Source organism: Sceloporus undulatus, chromosome 6 (assembly GCF_019175285.1).
Source record: "Sceloporus undulatus isolate JIND9_A2432 ecotype Alabama chromosome 6, SceUnd_v1.1, whole genome shotgun sequence".
NCBI lineage: Eukaryota > Metazoa > Chordata > Lepidosauria > Squamata > Phrynosomatidae > Sceloporus > Sceloporus undulatus.
In genome coordinates, this window is record NC_056527.1 from 13,776,993 (window position 1) to 13,796,178 (window position 19,186).

Here is a 19,186-nt window from a genome sequence, read left to right on the forward strand (position 1 = left end):
AAGGAAAAGGTGGTGGGGCTATCCATAAGTCAATGTAAGTACTGTACTTTAACTCATTCATATATATATATATATATATATATATATATATATGGAGCCATTCTCTTTCTCTGACTAAAGTGTTAAAAGCTGAGAGTTTAGTCCATCCTGGGAGAACTAAAAAGAAGCATGGATCCACTCTGATCTCTGAGCCATCTAGCCTTTAGGATGAGCACTAAAAGTAATGCTTACCAGAATACTGTACAGTTCTTTGGCATCATTTTCCTTTGTTTCATCCTTTACATCTTTTGTTACATGTCATATTAAAATCCATCATTTTGGCCCAGAACTGCCCTCAACTTACACATGAGGTCAATTTAGAGTTGAGTATATACAGTATATATTATTTCATATGCTCACTGGATGACAGGGACCAGCCGCTGTAGCTTTCAACCTAACCTGCCTTACAGGGTTGTTGAGAGGATAAAAGCTGGGAAGAACCAAATTCTTGAACATAACATGTACTACAAATGCAACAAATAACTTTTGAAACATAATTAAACTACTACAGAATAGAAGGGCATTTAAGTCTTGCCACATTTATCTATCATTAGGAATTTCTTCTACGCTTTAGTTGCTTCCGAGTTTATGTTTCTAATTGGCTATCAATCCATGTAAACCTTTTTTTAAAAAAATATAAAGAACATTAAGTTTTTTAAAAATTAAAAAATCTACAGGGCTCTTTTAAAATCTTGATTCACAACACCCAGAGTGATCCAGTTCATTGCGATTCGTCTGGTTGTGTTTTCCCCCCTTACATTGTCACATATATGTTTACTTTTCCTTTTTGAAGCCCCTTGTTATATTTATTGCCGCCTCCTGAAAAAGAATGAAAGATCTTTTATTTACAGGATTAGCAGATGGCCTTGGTTGAAGCACTTATTCATGGAAAATGTCACACTTCTGTATTTGCTTTCTGATAAAGCTCCACTTTGAACATTAGGGAAAAAATAATAGCCACAGATAATTTGTGTAACTTTAAAGAAGACCATGAAGACACTGAAATAGTGAAAGATTTTCTATACCTTGGTTCAATCATTAATCAGAATGGAGACTACAGTCAAAAATCAGAAGACTATGACTTGGAAGGGCAGCTATGAAGGAACCAGACAAGATCATGAAATGTAAAGACTATCACTGAATACTCAAGTTAGAATGATCTATGCCATCGTATTTCCTATTTCTATGTATGGTTGTGAAATTTGGACAGTGAAGAATGCTGATATGATGAAAATCAACTTATTTGAAATATGGTGCTGGATAAGAGTTAGAGGGATACCGTAGACTGCTAAGAAGACAAATAAATTGGTCTTACAACAAATCAAGCTTGAATTCTCCCTAGAAGCCAAGATACAGTGGTGCCTCGGGTTACGAAATTAATTCGTTCCGTCGCCGCTTTCGTAACCCGAAAAGCATTCGCAAGCCGAAATGCCATAGGCGCTAATGGGGAAAAGCCGTGATTCCGTGTGAAATAGCGCCGAAAAGCACCAAAAAATTTTTCGTAACCCGAAATAACCTTCGTAACCCGGAACAGTTATTTCCTATGGGATTTTTTCGTATCCCGGAAATTTCGTAACGTGAGTATTTCGTATCCCGGGGTACCAGTGTAATTAAACTGAGACTGTCATACTTTGGACATATAATGAGAAGACATGATTCACTAGAAAAGACAATGATGCATGATAAGATAGAAGGCAAGTAGGAAGAGAGAAAGACTGCATTCCAGGACCAAACACATCTGAGGAAGTAGACTGAAGTTTATGAAAGGCCATGCTACCAACTTCTTTCTTTCAGTTAAGTCTCAAAGGTGCTAAAAGACCTCTCTACATACTGCATTCCAGACAGATAGACTCAACCAAGGAAGCCACAGCTCTGAGTCTGCAAGACCTGAGCAGGGCTACTGACGATAGAGTGACATGGGGGTCTCTCATTCATGGGTCAACCTAGTCAAAGTCCACTAGAAGGCAGCTGACAACAGAAAACACTCTGCTCAACTTGAACTGAAAGTTATCATAAGAGAGATAGAGTAGAGACAGATGAATGGGATACTCACTATCCCATGTAATCCCCTTAGCTCCCCCACCCCTATCGTAGTTTATTGATTCACAGTTGGATTTCAGAAAAAAAAATATTTAAATGCTTTTAATTTCAGTTTTTAAATTAAAGTTTAATATGTAGCATTGTCTAGTCCATGGGTTTTTAAAAATATATTATACATTGTATTAGTTGTATTTCGTTCTAAGCCTAAACTGTAAACAACCTTGGGCCCCATTATTGGGATGAAGGAAGAATATTAAATAAACTGGATTATTTCCGCAGTGCGGATGCAGCCTTCCTCTTCTCTCTTCTCCTCTGCTCTGCAGGAGTACAGGCTTCTTCCACCAGAATTAATTTAGTACAAAGTACATTGAAGTCTGTTTACAAACTATGGCAGGCCAGGCAACATACGGCTGACAGGCAGGAGGAAGAGGAACAAAGATTCTTCAAAATGATCAGGGACTGCAGAGGACTACCTATGACAATTCTGGCTGATCTGTGGCTATTGTTATGCACTGTCTTTTCCAGCAACCATTCAACATAGAAACAAACACAAACTCACACTGAATTACAGTTGGCTGTCTGTACCTGCAGATTCTTCATCCATGGGTTCAACCACCCACGGCTTGAAAATATATATTTTTAAAATCCAAAAAAGCAAAGTTTGATTTTGCCATTTTATACAAGGGACACCATTTTACTATACCATTGTATATAATGAGACTTGAGCATCCACACATTTGGGTATCCATGGGGCAGGGTGTGTGTGTGTCCTTGAACCAAACCCCATTGGATACCAATGGCCCCCTGTACTGTTTTCACACATGTTCTTACCTTTAAATCCTGATGTTCTGGTATTCTTTAGGAGCTCCATACACCTTATTTCTTCTTCATGAATTTCCAGCAGCAATCTGCATTCCGGGTGAATGCTACTCACCTGTTAAATTAATAGAGGAAGCCATTTTAAAAGATTCTGATTTTACATAAAGAGGAAAACTGGCATTGTTCTGCAGAACCCAACATTTTAACATTGTAAGACTAAGAAATATATGTTGACTTTGTGCAGGAATTAATATGATCATTGTGACAGGAGCTAAAGGGAAATGAACTCCAGCAGTATCTGGATGGTCACCAGTTGCCTAGCCCTGATCTAACATACTCATATTCATCATTTATATTATCTCAGCAGTTCTTATATGAGTTCTTATAAAAGCCATGCCTCTGTTACTACTTTCACAATGCACTGTGTGGCTTTACTTTTACCAGACATCCATTCATCACACCTACTAGTGATTCATTCAGTCTGCAATCTCTATCTCTACAAAGGTCAAAAACATCTAGCCTAATTCTGAGATTTTCTATTTTATTCCTCCATTATTATTATTTATTGCATCATCTGGCCTGAAGATGCAGCAACATTCAAAGGTTTGCACACTTTGCTTGGTCATGGATTTTGGATTTTGGTTGGTCCTGATAAAGATCCTGACTATGGATTTTGTTTTCATGTATGCACTCCAACAGCTAGCTCTGGGTCCCTCTCTTAAGTTATGAGAAGTTTACCTAATATGTGGCAGATGCTGTTTTGACTGCTTTGGCTTGAATACAACTATTAATATTAGAACAGACAGTTTTGGTTTTTGTTAAGAATCTGAGACATCCTCAAAATACGTTGAAGTCTAGAGGAAAAGTTCCTTGAGATGGTGGCATGTGATAACATAAATTTAATCAGAGTTTGCTGTTGTTTCTCACTGTAATTGAGAACTATCTGATAAAGCAAGGTGAGGAGGATGGACACACAGACATGCATCCCTACTTGATCCCAGGTCTTCTGCCAGGGCCCTGGGGTCATGAGATAATGGGTTACCCAATGCTTCCCACACATAATGCTTCCCACATGTGATGTTCAACTGTTACTCCTTTGTGGCTAGAGGTATTGAAGTGTATTGATTTTGTATTAGAAAAATCTTTGTCATTTGTAGATGCACATGTACTTTAAAATGATATTCATGTGACCTGGTGTTATCTGATGGCCAACTGTGGTCGGAATCTGGTGCTTTCACTATAGACTTTTAAAAGAGGGAAGCCCCAATGTTGGAAATATTCATGATCCATTATTCAGGTCAGAGGATGCTATTGCTTAGCTATACTTTAAAGTATATTTGACAGATATCAACATAAGGATCTGGGAACACATGGTCTATTTATATTGATGTATATACCCAACCACATTAATATATGTGGAGTCTGGAGGCCCATTCACACTACGAAATAACCTGTTGTAAAATTGGGTTATTTCCGCAACGTTCCCACTGGCCTTGAATACACCCAGTGCCATTTGCGGGGGGCCACAGAAAAACCCTCTTAATTTGATACTGGGTCCTAAAGCATATATTTTTTAAAGGTCCAGAGCAATCTGGATCTTCGGTAGTGTGAGTAAGCTACCCAATTGATCTGGATCATGGGGATTGTTTCCAGATACAGAGGTGCCTCCATGTTGATCGAAGTGGTGCATGCATGAATGCCAAAGAGGATTTAAATGCCTCTGAGAGATTCAGTCATGTTAAATGTAGTGAGAACATCAACCCTGTACTGCGTCATCACAGAGATCCGGATCTCCGCAGGACAAAAACGTAAGTGTGAATGCCCCTTGAGAATTCATAGCAAAGTTAAGATGCAAATCACAGGCTTTTTTTGTTCACAGCTCTGTTCTCTTTGGTACCATGCTACATTTATCACATTTTCAGCACATAAGAGTCTGAAAAGCTGGACTTCAAATCAGGCAGTCTTGTTGTTTGCTGTGTATGCCAGATGAAACAGTGGCACCATCCTCTTCTGTACAAAAGAAATAGTTCCAAACGTTCTAAAGTGAACAATGCAACTCAAGGTGACAATCACTAGGCACCACAGGTATACTCCATAACGTTGATTGGAGTGACCTGAAGCTTTTGTAAACCAAGGAAACACACTTTTTTTTTTATCAAGGGTCAAATTACTCATCTAACTGTTTTGCCTGAAACAGTTTTGCCTGAAAATCCTAAATGTCTGGATCTTAATATGATAACATGTAAATCTTCCATTTCCTTCTAGATTTCTTATTTTCTAGAGATTGAAATGCTTCAGAACACAATAGTTGTAACTGCATGATGGAAAACTCAGTTCTTTCGTGAAAACTATTCTGTCGCTCCTTATGTTAATTACGGGAAGACCTCAGTTAACAAAACTTCTGAAAAAGAAACACCTTTACACAAAGGGTGCATCTATGATGTAGAACGAACACATTTTGACAATATTTTAACTGCCACTGCTCCATCCTACAGAATCCTAGGATTTGGAGTTTGGTGAAGCACCAGTAGTCTTTGGCAGAGAAGACTAAAGAACTTGTAAAACTACAAATCCCAGGATTCCATAGGATATAGCTACATCATATGGTGTCAAACTGTGTTATTTCTGTAGTGTAGATGCACCCAGAGTCTTGCTAAGCTCACTTAGCCTCCATTTTTGTTCTCCTCAGTTTAGCTGGAAACGATGCTTAAAAAGGGACTAACAACACTGCATTTTATACCAGTCTACTTCAGATGGAAGCATCATGGGCTTCAAAAGGATGTACTCTCTCAGAGAAGTGGGTGTAAAATTGCAGCCATATCAGTGGGCAACCTCGGTTTCTCCTCCAAGGAAAGTCTTCCCAGTCTGTGCAAAACATTTACAAGTTAATGACCAGAACTAATATCAAATCAGGCTTCCCAGGCTTTAAATAGCCTATTATCTCAGTCATGATCAGGAATAAGAAGAGAAACCTCATTCTGGTTGGGGAATTTTCACAGGACAGATTATGTCCAAGCAACATCTAGAGGGCCATAGATTCCCCACCTTTCTATAACTGGTGTAGACCCTGTGGCCATCCAGATGTTGGACTGCAACACCCATCACTTTTGTCGATTGGATAGCCAGGATTCATGGTTGCTGTGGATTCTCTCATTCTTTGCTGTCCTAAGCATTGCTGAATTTCATAAGTGTTTAGCTGGGGGGAAAGATGTCAGCGTACCAATCCCTCATACTACCTTCTTTTTCCAGGTATGCTTCTTTATTTACAAATTTGGAATGGATAGCTCAATCCCTCTTATGATTAATTATAGTGGAGGTCACAGAATGAACATATGAAATGCAGCTTCACATACCACCAGTGAACTTGAAATCCTAAAGCAACTGTTCTTTCTATCTTAAATCACATGTTTCAATCTTCTCTAAACAAGGATTTTGCAAAGATGCCTGGGGCATTCTCTGCCAGCTACATATTGGCCATGGCCAATGCCTAGTTTAAGATAGGCAACATGCTTTCTTTCTGAATATTCCTTGAATGTCACATTGTGTAAGAGCATTTGTTTTTAGCAAATGAACCAGTTTAATTCTTTTGCACATAAGAGAAAACAAGAGGCCTTGAGGCACTGAGTGATCTAACATTATACCAAAGCTGAGCTTACTATAAGGAGTGTTTGGGATTTGGAGGCTTCTCCTTTTGCATGTTTATCAATCAGTCATTTCAGTAAGTAAGGAGAAGAGACTGGTGCTACAAGCCATAGGGCACCATTAGTTAAACTGCCATCATTAAGATTCAATAGGACTAAAATCACTTAGAGACAAAACAATTTGACAGCAAACTAACATTATTGGTGGGCATTATTTATCAAGTTAGTTTAATAACAGGTGGTCCCTGACAGAATTCATGACTGTCAAATCTATCAGTGTGTTCCCAACCGGATGCATGAACTGAATAGAAATGCAGTGATTCACAGTAACTACTTTAGGGTCTAGTTTTTTGATCCACAGAGGGAGGATGTCCCAATTTTGCACATGTCCTTCCCTATGAACAGAAAGACAGGAGAGAGAGAGAAGGAGAAATCCACCATCAATGACATACCCTTCAACATTTCACAGATGAAAACCAAGCCATGTCTGGCCAAGCAACATCAGAGTATGCTCAGCATGGTAAAAGTTATGAGGAAGAACACAGAAGTAGGAGAGACTGCAGCAGTTTAGCATTTACATTTCTATACCACTCAATAGTGAACTCAGCACTCTCTAAACAGTTTACAATCTGTAAACCAATTGCCCCCAACAAACTGGGTACTCATTTTACCGACCTATGAAAGGATGGTGGGCTGAGTCAATCTTGGAGCCCTGGGATCAAACTCACAACCTTGTGGCTGCAGTACCAGCATTTAACCACTATGCCACCAGGGCTCCTTTACCTTTGCCTGAATTTACAGTGAAGGGCAAGCAATCAATCAATATCAATCAATCAAGATTCTGTTCCTCCTCTCCTCACTCTCTGCTGAATGCAAATTGTCTTTTGTAGTTTAAACTGAGTTTGAGGAACTGAAGTACAGTAATCTGAGGGCAAAGGGGGAAATGGGAACCAACAAGAGAAACTGGGACATTTTAAAAGCAGCTCAAAAAGTGGGATGGCAGAGGATTAAATAGGAACAGTCCTGTCAAATTGGGACAGTTGGGGAGCATGGAAAGAGGGATTTACGCAATTGCAATTGATCAGCAAAGGCAGTGGCTCCCTGTGATGAAGAAGGTTGCCAACACTATCCTGCCCATAGAATAAGGCACACTAGCCAAGCAAAAAGGCAGGCCAAGATTAGAGTGTGATGATTCTATCTATCCATAGTGGCAGCAACTTCCCTGATTTTAGCTGCAGCAAGAAACTAGGCTGGTGGGACCTAAAAGAAAGAGTGCAGAAGTATAAGCCACATATTGTCCACCCCTGCCAGAAAGGACTGCTACAAGTCATCAATGGTTTCCAAGCTTTGGTCCTCCAGATGTTTTGGGCTTCTGCTTTCCAAATTCCTAACAGTTGGCCAAGCTGACTGGGGCTTCTGGGAGCTGAAGTCCAAAACACCTGGAGGACCAAAGTTTGGGAATTATTGCACAATGCTCAACTTCTTCATACGTTCATAAGTGAAGTACAAAAAGTGGATATTTGGCGAGTAAAACCCAGAGCTATTCATATCTTCAAGCAAGGGCTTTGGGCCATTACACATGTAAAGCACATCTGGGTTTAATATTAAGCATTCACACAACTAAGTGCTTCAGCCCATCAATGCTCCCTGAACAGCACACCTGCATGACACCCTGTATTTCCCAACACAAGTAGTTTGTATTCACAAACTAGTGCCTCATTCTGGACTTTGCCCTCTGAGCAAAAATTGCCTATTTGAATCTTCAGCGCCTTAGTGAAGCTCACTTCTCTATTCAAGCATGGTCTTAAAAAGTCAGAATGTAAAACATCACGTTAGAATGACTGATTCAAAAGACATTCCCAAACAAAATGCAATTGCCTACAAGGCAAGGATGAAAGTGAAAGGGCAGCTAGCCTACAAGAGGGGAAAAGCCAAGGAAGGTCTTGCAAAGAGTTTTTGCCTGTTTAAAAAGATTCTATATAATCAAGAGGACAAAACAATTGTTCATTGTATCCAAGGGGGAGATTACTAGGAGCAAACATTAACATCCCTTAGTCACACCGTTTGTCTCAAAACTGGATAGAATTGCTTTTATTATCTGTTGATGAATAATTGTATTAATTTTTCCTTTGGAATCCTGCTGATAAACTCAGTAGCAGCCATGAGAGAGGAGGGGGAATATTAAGTGGGAAATCCTTTTTAAAAGAAACAACTTCAATTAACAGAAGGTGCTCATCATGCCAATATGAAAATCCTTCTGTTACATTTTTTAAAAATAAATTCAGAGACATGTTCTTCTCTGTTAGCCATGTCAGTCTGGAATGTCGGTATGTAAAGGGATTTTGTAGCACCTGTTAGTCTCAAAGGTGCTACAAGGTCCCTTGGTATACTAGTTTTTTAAAATAACATTCACCTGGAATCTTTATAAGATTCACCTGGAATCTTTAAGAAATACTTCAGTTTTTGTGCCTTTGGGGAATTTTCCTGATATGAAGTGCTATTTTATTTAAATTGTTCAGTAGTGTAATAAAAACTATAGCCTAAATTCAATTGCTAGTCCCAGGTAGAGGAGATCCTTGAAACACTTACTGGATGGCAAGCCAATACTGTACTTATTGATATCCAGATGATTTAATGGAAAAACACTAGTTGGGACAGGCAACTGCATTTAATCACATACTACTATCAAATGCCTTTGATATAAATGCTGTATTTTATCCTTCCAGTGATTCCCCAATTTTGATTCTCCAAGCCTTTTGGACTTCAATTCCCAGGATTCCTTAACATTGGCTAGGGTGGCTGGGGCCTCTGGGAATTGAAGTCCAAAATACCTGAAGAAGTGGTGTAATGGAGCCAGAGCACACATGGTTGAAGACCCAGAACTTTTCTTTTTATTAGCACGGACACCATCACCTTCACCAGAGGTTCTCAGAATTTGGTTCACTAGATAATTTTGGACTTCAGCTCCCAGAAGCTCTAGCCAGCTTGTCCAATGGTCAGGAATCCTGGAAGCTGAAGTCTAAAACACCTGGAGGACCACAGTTTGGGAACCACTGATCTACACCTTAGTTCAGATATCAGCCAAAATGGAGACTGTTGTCAAGAAATCAGAAGAAGGCTATGATGATGGACAGCTATGAAAGAACTAAATAAGATCCTCAAGGTGTATCATTAAATACCAGATTTGTGATAATCTATAGTATGTCTGGTGTCCATGTATGATTGTGAAAGCTGGAGAGTGAGAGAAGTTGACAGGAAGATCTACTCATCTGAAATGCGTGCTAGAGGAGGGTTCTGTAGAATTTCTGCCCAAATACATGGACCTTAGACCAAGCCAAGCCAGAACAATCAACTAGAAGCCAACATGACTACCTGAGGCTATTGTACTTTGGACATATCGTAGGACAACATGTGTCACTGAAAAGACGATAATGCTCAGCAAGTTGGAAGGCAGTAGGAAAAGAGATAGACCATATTGGAGAATAATTGAACTAATAAAAGAAGCCAGAACCTTGAGTCTTTAAGACCTGATGAGGGCTATTGATGATCTGGGCTCTGGGAGATCTCTTATTCATATGATCTCCACAAATCAAAGCCAATTTGATGACAAGTAGCAACCAATAATGACATCTATCACCCCATGGACTAGTCTGAGCTTCACTGCAATCCTCACAATACCTGGAAAGAAAATGTCTTTTCTGAGCTATCATTGCTGTTCTCACTCAAAGTATTTGAAGATGGCTTTACAAAAGACATAACTGTGGTACAAATCAAAATGGCTAGAAATTATTTTTGGTCAATGCAGCCACTTTTGGAACCTCTGTGAGGATGTTCTTCTAGGCACTATCCTGGTGAGGGCTTGATCTTCTGATTTTACCACTATTCACACATGCGACTAACAGCAACAAAAAAGGATAAATAAGATGTTTAGTATCACAGGAGGATTCCTTGGAACACAGACCTGAACAACATCAGGATTGGGATCCATTATGATTTTCACTTTATCCTCTCCAGATCCCATCTACTTTGAATCTGCTCCTGCACCCACCACAGAAATATTTAGAAAGACATAACACTTTATCTCTCTGCATATATTTTTTTATCATTTGCCCATAACTTTTACTCTTTCACCTCTGTCATCTAGAAATCGCCTTCTCTTGGCCAAAAAAATTCCTTTCCTTCCATGCTTGGAATATTTCCCCTCAACAAGGTCTTAGACAATGACCTCTCTCTCACACACACTTCAAATCCTTCCTCAAAATACATATTTTTCTTTTGAAGTATTTCCCTCTCCCTCAGCCCTCATCTCCAGTACAAACAAAGTTATAAAGGCTTAAGCTATATATTTATGTGCAAGGGATGTCTAACAAAAATGGAAAAATGCTGAGCAGTGGAAAAGTTATTTTGAGGCATCAGGTCCCAGAATCCTCAGCCAGCATGGCCAGGGGATTCTGGAAGTTAGAACTCCCCAAATGTAATTTTTTTCATGTTCTTGAAATAAGATGGAAATAAACACTCTCTGGCCCAGTATTCCTTCTCTGAGCAAACTGGCTGCACCCGCACTACATAAATAATCCAGTTTGACACCACTTTAACAGCCATGGCTCAGTGCTATGGAATTCCAGGAATTGTAGTTTTGTGAGACATTTAACCTTCTCTGTCAGAGCACTCTGGTGCCACAGAATGCTACAATTCCCAGGATTCAATAGCACCAAGCCATGACAGTTAAAGTGATGTCAAACTGGATTATTTCTCCAGTGTGGATGCAGCCAAGGAGAAGCAATGGAATAGGAGGCACAACCATAGCATCATCTAGAAATCACAAACTTCACCCAAAGCATCACCTTTCTCATATTATATAGTCCAGAACCCTTGAACCAACATTATGGCTGCATCCCCAACTGCAGAAATAAGCTAGTTTGACACCACTTTAACTGCCCTTGCTTAATGCTATGGAATTCTGGGAACTATAGTCTGTTGTGGCACCAGCGCATTCTGGCAGAGAAAGGTCAATGCTTCACAAATATACAATCCCCAGAATTCCATAGCACTGAGCCAGGGCAGTTAAGAGTGGTGTCAAACTAGCTCATTTCTGCAGTGCAGAGGCAGCAAAGGAATGTTGGATCAAGGGTTCTGGACTTCTGCAAAATAGAATTCCCACTTCCAAGTAGAAACGGAGACTGAAAGAGTTGGAAAAACACCATTTTTGTAACGATTTGATGTTGAGTAGGAAAGGGATGTTGGGGCTGTGCGAGGTATCCTGCATTAAAGGATCGTGAGTAGGCAGCCCATAGATATATTTGGCGTGGGGTCTAGGCAGCTTGCAAGTATGACTGGTCCAGAAGGCATGATCGCAGGGAGGACGGCTGTTTACAGCAGGGATGATGCATTAATTGATTAATTGGCTCCCTGTTTTATCCTGACCTTCCTCAGTCTCTTGCAGGACAATCCAGAAGTTTATCACAATGGAGAAATACCTTAGAGGAATTCCTAGGTGATATCATGCATGATTCTCCAAGTATGCCATGGAGAAATGTGTCTTGAGCTCCTTCTTCCTCTAACTCCAACCTACAGGATCTTTGGCAAATTCCTCTCCAAGCAAAAGTGAGCCCACCTTTCAATCCATTTCCTTACAAAGATGAACTTTGCCAGTTAGAGCTGCACTTATTCCAATTAACATCCTTCCTTCCCATCCCTCAGGCTGCATCCGCACTGCAGAAATAATCCAGTTTGACATCACTTTAACTATCATGGCTCATTGCTATGGAATTCTGTGAACTGTAGTTTGGAATGCATTCCTCATTGCCCCTAGCCAGAATCTGAGATGATCTCAGATGTGGTGAAGTCCAATAATAGATGTAATAAATGCATCTAATAAATGTATGAAATACATACATTTCGATGGAGCAATGGGGAAAGACTGCAGTCTTAAGACTGCAATCTCCATTGACCCTGGCCAGCATAATAATGACCAGGATAATGGTTGGACTGTAACTTTTCTGGGCCCTAGGCAGCACAGTCACTGATCCAGTGTGGTGTAGTGGTTTAAGCATTGGACTACGTCTCTGGAGACTATAGGATTCAAATCCTGACTTGGCCATGGAAACTCGCTGGACGACTTTGAGCAAGTCACACTCTCTCAGCCTTGGAGGAAAGCAAAGGCAAACTTCTTCTGAACAAATCTTGGCAAGAAAAATCCACCTGAGAGTGGTCATAAGTGGGAAATGACTTCAAGGCACACAGCAACAAAGCTAATGGTCTCTTCCAACCCCATCATTCTATGAACCAATGATCAGGGATGATGGGAGACGCAGTCCATCAGGAGGTCTCCCCCACATTCCACCTCTGCCTGAACCATTTCAATGGTATCGGTCCTACCCACAACCAGAAACGCAAAATTTGACATCCTTCTGGTTAGTCCTTGCCGGAATAAACCTATTCAATGGGAAATCAACATGTCATTCATTCTCAGGGATTCAATGGGAGATTCAGTCTCCTCTAGTCAGGATTAAAATGGGATTTAGGCCAAAAAGTGTTTCTTGGCTTTTTTAATACATTGTGAGCAAAGTGAAATAGTAAGTCTAATCTACTCTCATGGTTGGACAGAGAGGAAACTGAGAAAGTCCTGCATGCACCCGTAGGATGAAATCCCAATTGCATGTTTGCACACCAATCCAATGGGTTTCTGGGCATAATAATAATAATAATAATAATAATAACAACAATTTTTATTTGTATACTGCTTTTCCATAGATCAAAGTGGTTTACAGACATGCATGCAACAGGGACATCTGTCCTTACTGCCATTTTATTATGGGGTTCATTCTCTGATCATATCAAGGATGATAAACTATAGGGTACTGATACATGGATATTCATCCTGTAAAGAGCCACCTTCGTATAGCAGTTTGAGCATTGGACTCGGACTCTGGGTTTGAATACCAGCTTGGCCATAGAAACCCACCGCATGAGCCTGGGTGAGTCACGCTCTCTCAGCCTCACTTCCCAGAATTCCATAGCTTTGAGCCATAGCAGTTAAAGTGGCATCAAACCAACTACACTTCCCAGGATCCCATCCCTCTGGTGCCACAATCAACCACCACTCCCAGAATTCCATAGCCTTGAGCCAGAGCAGTTCACACGGTATCAAACCGGGTTAAATTTGCAGTGCGGATGCAGTGCCCCACTACAGAAATAAAAGCTGTTTTGACAACCCTTGAGCCTTCCAGAGTTCTGGGATGTGTAGTTTGGGGAAGCACTCCCCTGCTCTGTCAGAACAAGTTAAAGCGGGATCGAACCGATTCATACTCACCAGGCCCCAAATCCACGAAGTGGAGAAGAAGAGGAGAGGGAAGTTCAGCATCTCTCTCTCTCTCTCTCCTCCAGGGATGCCAAAGGGAGGCTCAGGTCCAAGAGGCTGGGAGATGCTCTGGGTTCCACTCGCTTCCTAAAAGTCCGGGATTCCTCCAAAGGGACATAAGGGCGCAGTGCAGACGCGTCCCGGGTCGAACGCGCTTCAGCGCCGCGCGGACAGTTCTCTCCCGCTGCAGCCGCTGTTCCCCCGCGAAGCCAAAGCGAGGAGCCCTCCTCCTCCTCCTCCAGCTTTTCTACTACACTCCTCCTTGGTCTGCTCCGCCTCCGCCTCCTCCTCCTCTGCTGCTGCTGTTTCCAATGCCTCCCTCGCCAAACTCCACCAAGGAAGCAGGCATTGCAACACTTGGGACTCTAAGGCCCATGTTCCCCCTTCCTCATGTTGGCTGGCTGGCTGGGGATGATGGGAGTTGCAGTGACCAGCAGGTCCTCCTGTCTCAGCATAGGTCTTCCCACTTCAGACTTCTCTCTCCAGGAGGGAATCCACTGTCCACAGTGTCCTCCATTTTGAGTAGGACTAAGAAGCCTGGGTTTATAAATTTAGGAATGTATTACATTTGTTATACATTTATGAATTTATGACCAGGCGTCCTCCTTTTCCAGGACATTGTCTTCCATTTCAGCCTTCTCTCTGCAGGAATGGATTCCACAATGTCCTCCATTTGGAGCAGGACTAGGATGAATTTATATTTATCCAGGGTGACCAGCTGTTCTCCTTTTCCAGGGCAGATCCTCCATTTCCTCCTCACTCCAGGAGGAATTCCCAAATGTCCTCCATTTGGAGCAGGACTAAGTAGCATGGCCCATGCATCCTCCTTTCTCAGAACATGTCCTCCATTTAATTTTTCTGTCCAGGAGAGTGTCCTCCGTTCTGAGCAAGGCTGAGAAGCCTGAATTGAAATTTATCCCAGGGTGACCAGACGTCCTCCTTTACCAGGACATGTCCTCCATTTCTGCCTTCTGTCCAGGAGGAATTCCACAATGCTCTCCATTTTGAGGAGAACTTGAGAAGCATGAATTCATAATCCTATGAGTGTTTTTAGCTTTGTTTTGGTCATGCCCTACATTTTTCTTTGAAGGTCCTACATTTCACAGTGTCATATCCTCCTTTGGGTTTATGGGTCACCCTGGACCCTCTATCATCCATGCTCAGTTTATCAGGTGCAGGGTGAGCAGGTGTCCTACTTTTTCAGGACATGTCCTACATTTCAACCTCCTGTCCAGGAGGAATTCCAAAATGTCCTCCATTTTGAGCATGACTAAGCAACATGAACGTGGGAGTGACCAGACGTGCTCCTTTGCCAGGGCAGGTTCTACATTCCAGCATTCTGTCCTGGAGGAATTCCAAAATGTCCTCCATTTTGAGCAGGGCTAAGCAGCATAAATTTATATTTATACAGGGTGACCACTTGGCCTCCTTTTCCATGGCAGGTCCTATATTTCAACCTTCTGCCCAGGAGGAATTCTAAAATGTCTTCCATTTTGAGCAGGACTAAAAAGCACACATTTTTGAATTGTATGTTTGGACGCTGCGTTTGGTGGTCCCTACGTAGACTTGTCCAAAGCTGCACCGTATGTGGTAAACCCCTGCAGCCATGAGAGGGTCTCTCCTGTCCTTCACTGAGTGCAGCATTTGCTGGATGTTCTTGGTTGGTTTGTAGACTGTCTGGAGGTTGTTTCCTCACTAGTTTCCTGATTCTGTCTGTGACTCCTTTGATGTATGGTAAAAATACCTTCCCTTTGGGTGGTTGTTTTTCTCCACTCTTAAAGGGTTTTCTGGGTCTGGCAGCCCTTCTGATGTCTGAGCATCAATGTGTAAGTTAACTTCCCCCAACAAGTTGGGTACTCATTTTAGCAACCTATGAAAGCATGCAAGGCAACCCTGAGCCCCTACCTGGAATCGAACTCACAACCTTGTGGTTTGTGAGTGAGAGGTTGCAGTACCACCATTTAACTACTGCACCACCAGCGCACCAGATGGAGGACATTTTGGAATTCCTCCTGGAGAGAAGGTTTAAATGTAAGACATGTCTGGGAAAAGGAGGATGCCTGGTCCCCATTTCTGGGTGACCAGATGTCCTAACCACAAAGGAGGACAAAGCACTGCGAAAATGTAGGGCAATAAAGGAAAAATGGAGGACACAACCAAATCAAAGCTACAAACACACATCCAAATATAAATTCAGTCTTCTTAGTCACGCTCAGAACGGGAGACATTTTGGCATTTCTCTTGGATGGAAGGTTGAAATGTAGGACATGCCCTGGAAAAGAAGGACATCTGGTCACCCTGTGTAAGTATAAATTCATGCTTCTTAGTCTGGAGGAATGTAGGATATGACTAATCAAAAAAAAGTAAAACTTGACCAGCTAAAAGCTGAAAAAAACCCGTAGAAATGTAAATTCATGCTTCTTAGTCCTGCTCAAGATGGAGGGCATTTTGGAATGCCTCCTGGATGGGAGGCTGAAATGTAAGACATGTCCTGGAAAAGGAGGACATCTCGTCACCCTGAGTCCAAATGCACCTGGAGGCTTGCCTTCACACCCTCAGGCAAGGGGGTTTGTGTTGCTAATGGGATTTAAATATTAGTTCCTAAACTTTAAACAGTCTCCCAGGATCCGCAAACAAGGGGAACAGATCTCCTTTTTCTGGACACGTCCTACATTTCAGCCTCCTTCCCAGGAGGAATTTATTGATTCTATTTATTTCTCCCAGAAAAGGACCCGAGGCAACTCACAGATAGACATTTTAAAAACTTTACAATTTTAAAAAATGTTAAAACAATTAAAATAGTATATATTACGAAATGTCCTCCATTTTGAGCATGACCCCAAATTTGGAAAACCTATTTAGGGGCAGCCGTGTTGGCCATAGTGCAAAGTACAATCGCATCCAAATTCCCCAAAACAGTGACACTTTTATGTGGCCAACCAAAAAGCCCAAAATACCTGATGCAAGCTTTCAAAGCTCCGCTAGCTTCTTCATCAGGCCAAAGTGTTAAAAATCATAGGAGTTTATTACATGGCAGGAAATTGGCCAAATCCCATGCAGAAACAGGATTAAAATCCGCAAAAGCAGGTTAGTTTTCAGATGCATTAAGCATTAATTTGAAATTAACCTGCAAAGAAAGTGAACAAATCCAGCAGAAGTGGGATCATTTTCAGACACATTGAGCATTAATCCAATATTAATCCACACAGAAAGTGGACAAAATCGGCCACTTTTTACTTTTGGGAGAGGGGAAGTGGCCAATTTTGTCCACTTTCTGTGCTAATTAATGTTGGATTAATGCTCAATGCTCCCAATGTGTCTCAAAACGATCCTGCTTTTGCGGGATATTCACAGAATTTAAATCTAGTTTCTGCATGGGATTTGGGCACTTAGCCTCCCATGTGATAAACCCCATAGAAGAGAAAAAAATATATAAAATGATAGTCACAAGCTTGTATTTTCTCATGGTGTTGTGCGTTTCTTGGTCTTTAGAGGCATGGCATAGTGGTTTGAGTGTCAGACTAGGACTACACATCCCACCTGGTGTGCATACCCAATATTTGGGTATCAACAATATCTGGAGAGCCACACATTCACTAATTCTGGCTTCAAAGGTTTGTTTGTTGTTGTTGCATGCCTTCAAGTTGTTTTTAACTAATAGCAACCTTATCAAAGGGTTTTCTTGGCAAGATCTGTTCAGAGGATGTTTGCCATTGCCTTCCCCTGAGGCTGAGACAGTGTGACCTGCCCAGGGTCACTCAGTGGGCTTCACAGCAGTGTTGGGATTCGAGTCCTGGCCTCTAGAGTCACGAATCCAGCACTCAAACCACCATGCCACACTTTAAAAGTAGAACCCAAAGGAAATAATAACAGGGAAAATGGAAGAAATTAGCATACTTGTGAAATAATACCAAATAGTGCAGCACAGTGTAGTGGCTTGCATATTGGACTATGAGTCTAGAGACCAGGATTCGAAACCCCACTTGGCCATAGAAACTCACTGGGCATGTCACATTCTCTCAGCCTCAGAGGGAGGCAAACACAAATCCTTTGTGAGCAAATTTTGCCAAGAAAACCCTGCAATAGATTTGTGTTAGGGTTGCTCTAAGTCAAGAATGTCTATCTGGATGCATCATGGCAACCCTGAAATGACTGCATCCTGGGGTTTTCTTGGCAAGATTGGTTCCAAGGAGATTTGTCATTGCCTTTTCCCTGAGGCTGAGAGAGTGTGACTCCCCCAAAGTCATGGGTTTCCACAGCCTTCCAGCCTCCCCTTCACTTCCAGCCCAATGCTACAGCCCTTGCCTCCCCCCATGCTATGCCATCCCATTCCTGTCGTCATCATCATCATCATCATCATCATCATCATCATCATCATCATCATCATCATCATCATACCTCACCCCAGAATGCCATCTCTGCATCCTCTTGCTTTGTTTTCCCTCCTTGCGACCCCAGAATGCACACACATACATATGTAGCAAAAGCATTCACAGATTGTATCAATTTGCCAAATTGTAAGGGAAACATTTGTAACATTCGCATTATAGCATTCATGTATTACAGAAAAAAAGTAATAATAAAAAAGCCTCTTGCAAAGTGAGGTGCCCTGAGGGCAGCAAGCAAAAAGAGAAATGTAGCACAAGCAGCAGACACATTCTATCTATATGTATCACCCTGTAGAAAAAAACATTTGCATAGTCTGTCAAAAATAAAAATGCCAAAACGAGAGAGAGAAAGAGAGAGAGAGCTGCCTGCGAGAGGGAGGCTTGTTCCATTCTCTGCTTCCCTCTGACCTAATTCCCTCCCCTGAATTTGACCCTTCGTCCTGCTCCTTCTTCCTGCTCCTTTACCCCAATTCTGCCCTGACTCCCTTCCTCTTGCTCCTTTGCCCTGATTCTGCCCTCCATGGGGCCATTCAGACTACCTTTTACCTCGGATCAGAACCCGGATAAACCACGGGAAGTTCATATTGGCCTCACAAGCGAAAATGAGGCTTTCACACCCGTTCAGGGTCTTTTGAAAGCGGGGTAAAAGCTGTATGTTTTGAAAAAAACCGGGTTCCATCAATATGAACGTGTCCCCGATCATGATTGGGTCAAGTTCAGGGGAGGGATTTAGGTCAGAGGGAAGGCAGAGGGCGGAACATGCCTCCCCTTCATTGGGAGAAGGAAGGAGATGGAGGAAGGGTGCCAAGGGCAATCGGTAATGGAGTAGGAGGAAGAGAAGGAAGGAGCCTTGGAGAAAGGGTGCCAAGAGAATCAGGGTGATGGAGGAGGAGGAGGAG

The 19,186-nt window shown here is 41.8% G+C and overlaps 1 protein-coding gene across 1 annotated transcript in view; it reads right to left on the minus strand.

Moving 5' to 3' along the window:
* The window catches only part of VIPR2 (vasoactive intestinal peptide receptor 2), a 62,015-nt gene extending 47,929 nt beyond the window's left edge, over window positions 1-14,086 (minus strand). Inside the window, exons 1-2 of the mRNA XM_042475174.1 lie at window positions 13,852-14,086; window positions 2,911-3,013 (exon numbers count right to left, since the gene is read on the minus strand). Of these exons, the coding sequence (XP_042331108.1) occupies window positions 2,911-3,013; window positions 13,852-13,902 (154 nt within the window). The 5' untranslated portion in view covers window positions 13,903-14,086. The remainder of the gene's footprint in view (window positions 1-2,910; window positions 3,014-13,851) is intronic.
* Between the last annotated feature and the right edge of the window lie 5,100 nt (window positions 14,087-19,186).